This window comes from Brassica oleracea, chromosome C1 (assembly GCF_000695525.1).
Source record: "Brassica oleracea var. oleracea cultivar TO1000 chromosome C1, BOL, whole genome shotgun sequence".
NCBI lineage: Eukaryota > Viridiplantae > Streptophyta > Magnoliopsida > Brassicales > Brassicaceae > Brassica > Brassica oleracea.
The window spans coordinates 40,588,796-40,600,533 of record NC_027748.1 but is presented as its reverse complement, the minus strand read 5'-3'; the positions used below and the strand labels follow the sequence as shown (position 1 = coordinate 40,600,533).

Sequence of the window (11,738 nt, the reverse complement as noted above, 5' to 3'; positions counted from 1 at the left end):
CTTCCTTGCTCCTACTGATTCTCATCCCTAGAATCTGTCTTGCTTCTCCAAGGTCTTTCATCGTAAACTCTTCTGAGAGTTTCGTCTTCAAGCTATTGATCTCGTGCAAGTCTGCTCCTATTATCAGCATGTCATCGACATATAGGAGCAATATCAAGTAGGACTCTTCAAGCGTCTTGAAGTAACAACAGTGGTCAGCTTCACACCTCAAGAAACCAACGCCTTTAATAAAGTTGTCGAACCGTTTATACCACTGTCTTGGAGCTTGTTTTAAGCCGTACAAACTCCTTTTCAGCTTGCAAACAAGGCTTTCCTTCCCTTTGATCTCAAAGCCTTCGGGTTGCTTCATATAAATTTCCTCATCCAAATCACCGTGAAGAAATGCCGTCTTCACATCCATCTGTTGAAGATGCAGATCTTCTTGTGCTACCAGCCCAAGAACCGTTCTGATGGTCACCATCTTGACTACAGGAGAGAAGATTTCGGTGTAGTCAACGCCTTCTTTTTGTTGGAATCCCTTCACAACAAGCCTCGCTTTATAGCGCTTACTTCCATCAGGTTCTTCTTTTATTCGGTAGACCCACTTGTTATGCAATGCCTTTTTCTCCTTAGGCAAATCTGCTAACTCCCACGTGTGATTGGATAACAACGAGTCCATCTCGTCGTTCATTGCAAGCTCCCACTTGATCGACTCATCAACTTGCATAGCTTCCTCATAACATTCAGGCTCGCCTCTGTCTGTGAGCAGAATGTAGTTGAGCGATGGAGAGAATCTTACTGGCTTTCTGATGATTCTGCTTGACCGTCGTAACTCCGTGACTGGTGTATATGGGACCACTTCAGAATCATCACTTTCTTCAGCTTCACCACTCTCGTCTTGAGAGATTTCTTCTTCTGCTGTTGCGGTATCCTGTGGCAACTCCGGTGTCAGGATATCTTCTAAGTCAACAGCTCCAGGCTCTTTCCTTTTCGAGACTTCTCTTAGCTTATTCTTGTACAACGCTTCTTCGTTGAACACAACATTTTTGCTGCGGATGATCTTCCGATTTTCGTCATCCCAAAACCGATAACCAAACTCCGTGTCACCATAACCGATGAAGTAACACTTTTTAGTCTTCGAGTCAAGTTTACTTCTTGCAGCATCATCAATATGAACATAAGCTAAGCATCCGAACACCTTTAGATAAGAAAGATTTACTTTCTTTCCGCTCCAAACTTCTTCACGGATCTTAAATCCCAACGGTACAGACGGTCCTCTGTTGATTATGTAGGCTGCAGTACTGATTGCATCTGCCCAAAATGTCTTTGGTAATCCACAGTGCAATCTCATGCTCCTTGCACGCTCGTTCAAGGTTCGGTTCATCCATGACGCTCCTGAGTCAAGAACCCATGAATCGATTGGGCTATCAACATAGGATATTGACGCTTTGGTGGTACTTGTGGCTGAAACACGAGCTTCACTTATGAATCGACTGAGCTATCAACATAGGATATTGACTCTTTGGTGGTACTTGTAGCTGCATCACGAGCTTCTATTTTCCTCGGGGAATCAACAGACACTACCAATGCATCATCGATTTCACGTGTCACTGCATTGGCTCCGCCTCTAGTGTTGTCTTCCTTCTTCGGTGGTGCTCGGCAATTCTTCTTAATGTGACCTATCTTTCCGCAATTCCAGCACTCTGCAGGCTGTCGGAATTTGGACTGACCCCGTCCATTCCTTGACTTCGATCTACCATTACTCCGGTTATTTCTATCTGGGTTTCTCCCTCTGTTTTCCACGTTGAAAGCAGAGCTCGTTGATGCCTCCCCAGAGTCTATCCTTCGAACTTCCTCAGCAAGGATACGATCTCTAACATCATTGAATTTAAGCTTTTGAGTACCCACAGAATTACTAACCGCTACCCTCATTGACTCCCAACTATTTGGCAGAGATGCCAACAAAATCAGTGCTCGCACTTCATCTTCAAACTCGATTTCAACTGATGACAGTTGGTTGACAATCGTGTTGAACTCGTTTATATGTGCGGTAACCAGGCCACCTTCTTCCATCTTCAGATGAAAGAGTTTCTTCATAAGAAACACCTTACTGTTTGCCGAAGGTTTCTCATACATATCAGAGAGAACTTTCATGAGCCCTTCTGTGGTCTTCTCCTTCACAACGTTGTGAGCAACGTTTTTCGACAGTGTTAACCTTATAACACCCAGAACTTGTCTGTCAAGGAGCTCCCACTCATCCTGATCCATCTTCTCAGGCTTCTTGCTCAGCGGTTGATGAAGCTTTTTTCCGTACAAATAATCTTCGATTTGCATTCTCCAGAATGCATAATCTGTACCGTCAAATTTCCCGATACTGTGCGCCAAACCATCTTCGCCTCCCATCGTTTCTGGAAACACCGTGTATTAGAACACCTCCGTCGACAAACCGATGTTACCGACAAAATTCACTATTCACGAATTACTGTCCACGTGAATAGTAACTCCGCAAAAAATTTGACCGATCACCGTAACTCCAGCTCTGATACCAGTTGTTAGGAAATACGCGGTCAAATTTTGCGGAAAGCCAGAATTTATGGGAGCGGGAAAGAAGCACACACACAAAATTGTTAACGGAGTTCGGCCAATGTTGCCTACGTCTCTGGACCTGCTACAGATCTTTTATTATCAACCAAAGAAATTTTACAAGCTCACAACTCACACCCCGATCCCAAATACACTCAGAAATTACTCGTAATTTCTTAAAAAAGATTTTTTGTGAGAAAAAATCTTTTTTTTTATTTTTTTTTCTTCTTCTCTTCTCTTCTCTTCTCTCGTTCTCTCTCAGTTTTCTTGTTTTACATTTGGAATGTTTTTCCTCTTCACCTTGCATTGAGTATTTATAGAAGAGGCTTGGACATGTGAAAGCCATAATTGTTGACAAAATCACCTCCTTCACCGTCCAACTTCACTGTCATTGCCGTCATTGCCGTCATCACCGGCCAACACAAAAAACGTGTTCTTTGACTTACAGAGGCCTCTTTTAACCCTTAACTCTATATTTTGCAGTCGCTCATCGCCATCTTTCTAAGGCCATGGAGACGACTTAGAGTCCGGCCTCTGACGCGACATCAAATCCTATGTATACAAGAAGAGCAAGGTCCTCTATGCCAGTGTGGGAAGAAGTGTCCGGCTACTCTTTCTTTTCACACAAGTTGTCTCCGGTTACTTTCATAAATAGACAAAAATGAATGATTATATTCTCTCTCTTGCGCAATCCCCCCCCCCCACAACTGCAGAGAAGGACTGAATTGTAATTGTAACAATTAATAGTAAATTTTAAACCCCATACTTTTACTGTGTTGTGCATTTACCTAATTTCACACAAGTTCTTGGATATTGGACTAATTCACTCTATATTTTAAGGAAAAATTTAAGTTTAATAAAAAAATCAAAAAAATTTAGTGTTTAATTTAAAAAAAAAATGTAAGAATCTTTAAATAAAAGAATTGCAATGGAGCACGTAAATTTTCGGATCTCTTAATCTAGTTTTTTAATTCACTTTTAAAATTAAAAAATATTAAAAAAAAATAAGAGATCCATTTAGGATTTCTAGGATAATGGTGCTCTTTTTTTTAACACTGAATTATTAGTATATTACAATTATGATATGAGAAAGATTATATAGACGATTCAACAACCGAGAAAACTACTTGTCTTATGAAGACCTACGCCTAATTGCATCACCTGAGCCGTCCTATGAAGATTCACGCCTGATCAGATTTACTTGCACCATGTTGATAATTGTTTAATAAATCGTTTTCTCCGGGACTTGAAAACCTGGATTTTCTGTAATCTGCAAGAAATTGCATAGTCTGAGATTTGAACCCTAGACCTAGATGTAAAAGCTTTTAAACTTTAATCACTAGGTTACGGTGCTTCCACCGGATAATGGTGCTCTTAATAACTAAATAAAATTTTATAGCCTGCTTTATGCATCGCACGTAAGGCGCTGTTAGTTTATTCAAAGTATTATATTTTTTTCAATGTATTAATATGGACTGCTATCTCCAAACCAAACCTAACAAAAAAGAAAAACTTCAAACGAAGAATATATCAAAAACGAAAGGAGGAAAATGTCTTCCTCCTACGGTAAAGTCGACGAGCGTGAACATGTGCTCGAAGCTCGTCGGAACTCGAGGAAGAGAATCACAATCATCGTCGTATCACTACTCGTTCTCGTCGGTATCGTGATCGGAGCCGTCTTCGGAACCATGTCTAACAAGAAGTCAACGACGGTGGAAACCAGCGATAACGGAGACTCAATCTCCGTTTCCGTTAAAGCCGTTTGCGACGTTACACTACATAAAGACAAGTGTTTCGAAACGGTCGGATCAGCTCCAAACGCAAGCAGCCTCAATCCAGAACAGCTCTTTATATACGCCGTCAAGATCACAATCGCAGAAGCCACGAAAGCTCTCAACGCTTTCTCCTCTTCAGGAGACAACACCACCATGCATGCTTGCGTCGAGCTTCTTGACCTAACGATAGATAACCTCGAAAACACGTTGACATCATCACAAAACGGTGACGTCACGTTACCTGAGCTAGTCAGTGACCTCCGTACATGGCTGAGCTCAGCAGAGACGTACCAAGATACTTGTACAGAGACGTTGGCTGAGTCTAACCATCCAGATTCTAAGACGTTCGGAGAAAGTCAGCTCAAGAACGCAACGGAGCTAACGAGTAACGCCTTGGCTATCATCACATGGCTCGGTAAGATAGCTGACTCCTTCAAACTCAGGAGGCGTTTGCAGAGTGCTGACGTGGCGGTGGATTTAAACGTGGGGAGGAGGTTGTTGCAGAGCACTGATTTGAGGAGAGTGGCGAATATTGTGGTGGCGAAGGATGGTTCGGGGAAGTGTAAGACGATAAGTACGGCTTTAAAGGATGTGCCTGAGAAGAGTGACAAGAGGACGGTTATATATGTGAAGAAAGGAGTTTATTTTGAGAATGTGAAAGTGGAGAAGACCATGTGGAATGTTGTTGTGGTTGGAGATGGAGAGAGCAAGAGTATTGTCTCTGGTAAACTCAATGTCATTGATGGAACTCCCACTTTCCAGAGCGCCACGTTCGGTAATTCTCTCGAAATATTGACCATTTATTTTATGCCCAAACACATAACATGATATGATGAACCAACTAATCTAGTAACCTAGAGGATTAATATTGAGAACTAAAGATTTTTTTTTTATCAAAAGAATTAATTTTTTTTTTTGTTAAGATAATATCAATAAAACTAATAATTTCTCCAGATTTTCAATTTGGTTAGTTTAGAATGATTTGCTTTGCCAAGCATTTATCGCATATTCTATATCAATTTTTAGAACATTATTAGTTTCAGCTATATGAAATAACTTGAATGCTTGTCATGTGGCTACCTAATAATACAACCGAAATAGATCTTATGTGACATAATTTCTACAGGAAAGATATATAAATCCTTGATTGTCAACCAAGAAACCAATTATATGATTGATGTGCTATGTTTCAAGAAACTAGGTTTTTATACTTTGTTATGCTTCAAGAAACCAGTTTATATACTTTCTTACATGTGTTCTCCACAGCTGTGTTCGGGAAAGTGTCCTCCATTGCATATGTATATGTTGGCCATTATACATGTTCTAAATGTCAAAAGCACTCTATATTTCTTTGAAATGTACTAGAGATTAGTTGTTCTAGATTAACTTCGTTCAAAAATTTAATTGTCCTGAAGAATAAAACACTTAATTATTATAAGCACTTATAAATAATCATGAATCATGAGAAACAGTCGCTGCATTCCTATTGGATACTGGATAGCACGCATGCACCGCGTTAGAGAGGTCATTTGAACCGATGATATTTTATGTGCATAGAAAACGAAATAAGATAATATACAAAATATCATATTTCATATGTATCTATGCAAAAATAATGTATTTGTAAAAAAAATTATTTTTGGAGCTATTACACTTCCTACATATCTCTACTGTGACAACACGGCGGCTCTGCACATCGCGAGTAACCGGTGTTTCACGAACGCACCAAGCACATAGAAAATGATTGTCACAAGGTAAGGGAAAAGATGAAAGATGGTTTTCTCAAGACAATGTATGTGCGTACTGGTGATCAACTGGCCGATGTTCTCACCAAGGCACTTTATCCTACTCCTTTCCGGAAAAATATACGCAAGATGGGTTTGCATAACATTTGTATGAGGGAGACTATTAATTTAGATGGTCGGTTCAGTCCAGTTTAGAGTAGATTAGACTTTCATTCTATTGTTTGTGGTTTACTATGGTTAAACGTAAGTGTATATAAACTCCATGTAAGCTACACTTTTCGGTTAATGAGATTAGAATCCATTTTCCACAAACAGATTCTGTTTCTCTAATAGGAGCAGTATCACTTAATCCTTCCGCACCAACTTATGAAGAGGTAATGCAACACAACAACTAGCCAATGTAGCCATCAAACGATATAGTTTGCAACGTTTCCAAATCAGGGAATAACTGAGGGAGAGAAATAATCCAGGGTTTCGTATTAGAAAAGAAACTTGAAATACTGGGAAACGCTTTATTAGTCGGCAACAGTCTCGTGAAGATGTTCAGTGTCATAACTCCACTCAACGAGACTTATCCTTGACACTCAATACACACAATGTAATAAGTTGTATTTTTTCGTAATCATTAGATATTGTTCGTTATTTCTCCTGTGTATGCCTTTTGCATATATAGCATATATGGTTGATGATTCAAAATTTATTAGTTCGAATTCTTTATGCATGTGTTATCTTAGATACATAATTATATAAAATGAACAAATAAACTGGTCAAATACTTTAATATGGTTAGTTGGTTACACTCAAAAGAGGTAATGTTTTCATATATATTATGCAAAACCAATTATGGTTCGACTGATAAAATGATTTTATTAATTGTATAACTAAACACCAAAAATCAAGACTCCAATACTTAGAAGAAATGAATATTTATTGCTTTATAATTAAATGAGGAAGTGCATATATAAAAATTATCTTATATGATGTGATTATCATTCTTTGCGAACCAAACCACCATAGAATGGAATATCGGTTTGAGGCAACCAAGTATCTCCCAGGGTAAAGTTGTAAACCGTGAAGTTCATCGCTTGTGCCATGTCCAATAAATTGTACCCTAACCACTGCACTCTCCGGTCTGTCTTTGCCCCTGGTCCGAAGTTATCATACTCGCCGTAGTAAATCGTGTCTAATCCAGTGGGTACCATTCCATTCGAGCCATCCCACTGGTTGAACAATGTCACTAATATATGATTGCATGAAAACCGTCCTTGAGTAAGGCTTCCATGGCCGTCCTAGGAACGTCATGGTTGAGGTAGGATCAGCTGCTAGATCTGGTGCGGCTTTGATGGTACAGTTGATGATAGAGATTCCAGTGTTTTGGTTTGGTTCGGTTCTTCCATGGGCTGTAATTGCATTCTTCTGCTTTGCCATTGGTTTTCTAGCATATATATTGCAGTTTTGAAAGATTGCAGCTGCGTTTCCAAATATAAAATCGATGGTACCTATAACAAAAGAAATGAAGAAAAGGGGGACAAGGATTAAAATGTATCAATGAAAAAGGCATTGATGTAAAATCGTATAAATTCATATTCCAATAACACAATAACCAAATATATATATATATATACATATATATATATATATATATATATAGATAAACAATAAGATCATACCATATATATCGCATTCGCGATAGAACTGTCTAAGAGAATGGACGTAGAGAGTATCTTGATAGCCTTCAAAACTACACCGGTAGAAAGTGGATCCTTCCGCATTGTTTCTCAAGGCCACGGCCTGATGCTTCTCAGGTCCAGCTGTGTTTCTGAATGTAACATCAACTGCCATGAACCGTTCTCCAGTCACCGCTACAAAATCAAATTAACACTATCATACACTAAGCAATTTGCTAGGCACAATTCCAAATGAGTAAAGTGAACAAATTAGAAGAAGATAAAAGAAAAACTAACCAAAGCTCGAGCAATTATACGTAGTCCAACCATCAACAACATTATGGTTCCCCGTAATGATCGTCTTATTGATTCCATCTCCCATAAGCAATAAATTCTTTTTGTTGATTGGAACAACGATATATTCTTCGTAGACACCTTCCCTTGCGTATATGACAAAGTAACCATCCTCCGGTCTAGCGTTATTAGGTGCTGCTGCTATTGCATCAGTAATGGTTGTGAAGTTGTCGGATTTGTATGGACCGACGATAACCGCTTGACTGACAAGGATGGAACCGCCGCTAGTCACCCCAAGCTCACCCAGCTTCCGGGCAGCTTTCCGACAATCTTTGTCATTGTCGCATGTTTTACGTAAAACCTTATGAAAAAATAAAAAAAAGTATATCAAAACATGTTAATATGCTCTTAATTATTACATAATTAGGTTATAATTTCATGTATTGCTAAATCAGTGTTTATTGTAGCCGCACGAAATGACGGTGGACCATCCTATGATGAGGGAATCCACGTGAACACAGTTGGATTCGAGTGTGGACCCAACTGATTTTTTTTAAAAGTCAAAGATGAGCGACCCAGTTGATCATCGTTTACTTGCAATAAAATGTGGCCTAAAAATGAGCGTAGGCCATGTGACATTTACTCTCTTATGCTTCTGGATCACACACACAACAAGAGCACGTCCATTTCATTCTGACTCGATCTAGAAACTTAAAGATATGTTCGAATATTTTATCAATCCCTACGTCCTAAACAAGTAAATGCAAACCATATATTAAAACTTAATCAGTATCTGTCCTCCTAAACGATAGTTTCATTATTGTAAACCATGATTAAATATTTTGTTATTATTTCCAGAAGCAAATAATAGTAATAATAAAAGTTTGATTACCTTAATCAAAGTCTCGAGCGGCTCGCGATAGGTTGAGTTACGACCACCAAGAATCTTCCCTTTAGAGGCTTTAAACCTCTTCAAGTTACGGTTAAGCGCGTGGCTCACAAGCCCCAACGACACACTGTAAAGGCGAGTGAGATTCCCCATCGGCGATCCAATCGCGGCGGCGAAACCACTCTTGGCCTCCACTAGTCCGTCAAGACACGTCTGCTGGTTCGTCACCACACCACTTAAAAGACTGTTCACATGCTCCACGAGCGCCGCCGTCATCATATCAGCCATTTTGAGCTCAGCCGCGACGGTTTCAAGATAGCTCACACTCAGCTCAGCTAACTCGCCGCAGTCCGCCACCGCGCCTATTTCCTCGGCCGTCATGGAGCCGGGTTTGCTTCTCACGCGGCGTACGTACCCGTTGATGACTTTTGAGAGGCGGCTCGCTTGTTTGAGACATTGCTTGATCGTGAACTTGCCGTAGCTGTAGGGGTCGGACGGTGAGGATTTGACGGCGGAGAGGATCGTACGGCAGAGCTTTGGGTATGGAGTTGACTTACAAGCGTCCGAAGTTGACTGTGTAGGAGGCAAAGAAGGTGGCTTAGACGGAGGCAAGGTAGGTGGCTGAGACGGAGGCAAGGAAGGTGACTGTGTCGGAGGCAAAGAAGGTGACTGTGATGGAGGCACGGAAGGTGGCTGTGACGGAAGCTCAGAAGGGGACGGTGAGGGAGACTGTGGTGAGATTAGAAACGCACATGAGAGGAAAAGAACTGACAGGAACAGGAGAGAAGAAGAGAAGTGGAGTGTTTTCATTTTGTTTTATCTGTGTTATGTTATGGTGTTTGTTTAGTGAATTGGCTATATTGTGTGTATATATAGGGAGATACTAGGAGCTTGAGGTATTTAATGAATCCATGGGTTCGAGGGTAACTAAATTATGTAATGCATGTTGGTCTAATAATTAATATTACATGTATATAATTTCGTTTTGGTCAAATAAAGAGTTTCATGTGTTATGTGTAGGATTTATTTGTTTTTGTAGCCGGTGGTCCACCCAAAGTTGGTTATGTGACGGTGGACCGCGTTGACTTGATTAGAAAGAGTTTTGCTTTCATGTGATTTAACCGTAAATTGGGTATTTTCTAGTGTTTAAAATTTTTGTTTAGTACAAATTGTTATGCTAGAAACTATAAGTCGTCTGTAATAGAAAAAAGCAATCAGGCATGTCTATACATCTCTCCAAATTGTTATGCCAGAAACTGCAAGTCGTCTGTAATAGAAAAACGCAATCAGGCATGTTTATACATATCTCGAGACTAATTTGCAATTAATACTATTTAGAGATTAACAAGGTGGGTCTGACTTTTGTTAGAAAATTTATGTTTCATATGATTTGATTTTGACCGAGAAATGCATGCATGTGATGTGTTGGGGAGCTTTTGGACAAGGCAACGCGTGAAGGCAAGACGGTGAAGAGTATTAGAAGTCGTCACTCTTGTCTATTCCACAATTCACACTCACACACTTCCTCGTTGGCTCTTCATGGCATATCATAACAGTACCACATGTCTAAAAAATAATCATTGTTTTTAAATAATATATTCTCTTTGTTTCGAAATGTATGATTTAAAAAAAAAATTATGTTTTAGTATGTAAATGTTATTCATATTTTTGATAATTTTTAAATTTATTAAAACTGTATAATTAATAATATTTTCTAATATTTTTGTAATTAGTTAAATAATTTTTAATTTATATTTTGATGATATTTGTAAGTAAATATATTTTTTAAATAATTGTGCATTGTCTTGAAAAATAATACATTTTGGAATAAAGAGAGTACATGTTTTATCTACTAGACTTGTATGTAGCATAATAAAGAAGACATACAACCGAATACGAAACTAATTCTCTTTGGTTTCAAACCAAACCAGATTTAGAATAATATCGATGTGTGTTTCCTTTCCTATTCTGCAAATGTTAAAAAAAATCTAAAAATGGTAAAAAGAAGAAGATTTGAAGTATAGAAATACTAAATACATCACGTGAAGAAGAGATATCTATGTGGGAATGTTACAAAGAGAAGAGGGGTTCAACGTGGAACTTCAGATCAAGCATGAACAACAGATACCGAGTCTAGCTCACGACCATGAACCCTGAATCTGTAGATACAAGTGTGTGAAGACTGAAGAGCTTCCATGATTCGATGTGAACTCTAGCCTTACAGTATTAACAAGTCCCGAGCGAGCAGAATCAGCAACGTCGAATGTCTGTGCGTTGGATCTGTCCAAATCGTAAGTAAACTCTGTAAGAAAGAGCATCGTTTCACTCTCCATATCTTTGTCTTCTAGCCATCCTGACACACGGCAATCCTTTGGAGCGCTCGATCTGTCATACGCCACAGCCTGTTCGATTTCACGGTGCATAAACCGTAACATCAGTATGGTTGACAAGAAGTATATAGCACAAGAACACAACTGAATATATTGCTCAAAGTAACTGATACAGCTAGCAGTTTCACAGAGAATCCTTTATAAGGAATCAAATTAACATATATAAACCAATCTCCTTAGGTGAAAGTATAATAGTATTACCTTAGAGACATGCTCCAAGGTAACAGCCTCAGGTACTATATGCCCTCTTAGCCTGACTTGAACATAGCCACTGCCTCCTTTCAAAGGAAAACACTGTCTAGGCTCCCCGAAACTCGGCGTCAACATCTTAACCCCTTCGCCATGAACCCGTCCTCTCCTGCTCGTCCCAAACCAACTACCTTCACTCCCAACAAGAAACGAATCCGAATGATCCA

At 39.3% G+C, this 11,738-nt stretch overlaps 3 protein-coding genes across 3 annotated transcripts in view; 1 reads left to right on the top strand and 2 right to left on the bottom strand.

Moving 5' to 3' along the window:
• Nucleotides 1-4,080: 4,080 nt before the first annotated feature.
• Nucleotides 4,081-5,692, top strand: LOC106340308 (putative pectinesterase/pectinesterase inhibitor 24). The gene is made up of 2 exons (XM_013779193.1): nucleotides 4,081-5,112; nucleotides 5,604-5,692. Exons 1-2 carry the CDS (start codon nucleotides 4,113-4,115, stop codon nucleotides 5,690-5,692), a joined length of 1,089 nt encoding a protein of 362 aa, XP_013634647.1. The 5' UTR covers nucleotides 4,081-4,112.
• A 1,285-nt stretch (nucleotides 5,693-6,977) lies between these two features.
• LOC106343575 (probable pectinesterase/pectinesterase inhibitor 25) lies at nucleotides 6,978-9,843 on the bottom strand. The gene is given in 5 exon segments (XM_013783197.1): nucleotides 6,978-7,275; nucleotides 7,277-7,581; nucleotides 7,753-7,944; nucleotides 8,047-8,404; nucleotides 8,936-9,843. Coding segments are annotated over 5 exon segments (1,866 nt in total). The 5' UTR covers nucleotides 9,743-9,843; the 3' UTR covers nucleotides 6,978-7,071.
• Nucleotides 9,844-11,039: 1,196 nt separating this feature from the next.
• LOC106340299 overlaps nucleotides 11,040-11,738 on the bottom strand; it is a 5,478-nt gene continuing 4,779 nt past the window's right edge. Inside the window, 3 exon segments of the mRNA XM_013779181.1 lie at nucleotides 11,040-11,120; nucleotides 11,122-11,334; nucleotides 11,524-11,738. The exon segment at nucleotides 11,524-11,738 is cut by the window's right edge and continues 14 nt beyond it. Coding sequence (XP_013634635.1) covers nucleotides 11,040-11,120; nucleotides 11,122-11,334; nucleotides 11,524-11,738 — 509 coding nt within the window.

Bases quoted from the DNA above. Each gene is read 5' to 3' on its own strand.
- LOC106340308 (XM_013779193.1), top strand. From the start codon at position 4,113: ATGTCTTCCTCCTACGGTAAAGTCGACGAGCGTGAACATGTGCTCGAA. The intron at 5,113-5,603 runs GTAATTCTCTCG...TGTTCTCCACAG, and splicing joins TTTCCAGAGCGCCACGTTCG to CTGTGTTCGGGAAAGTGTCC.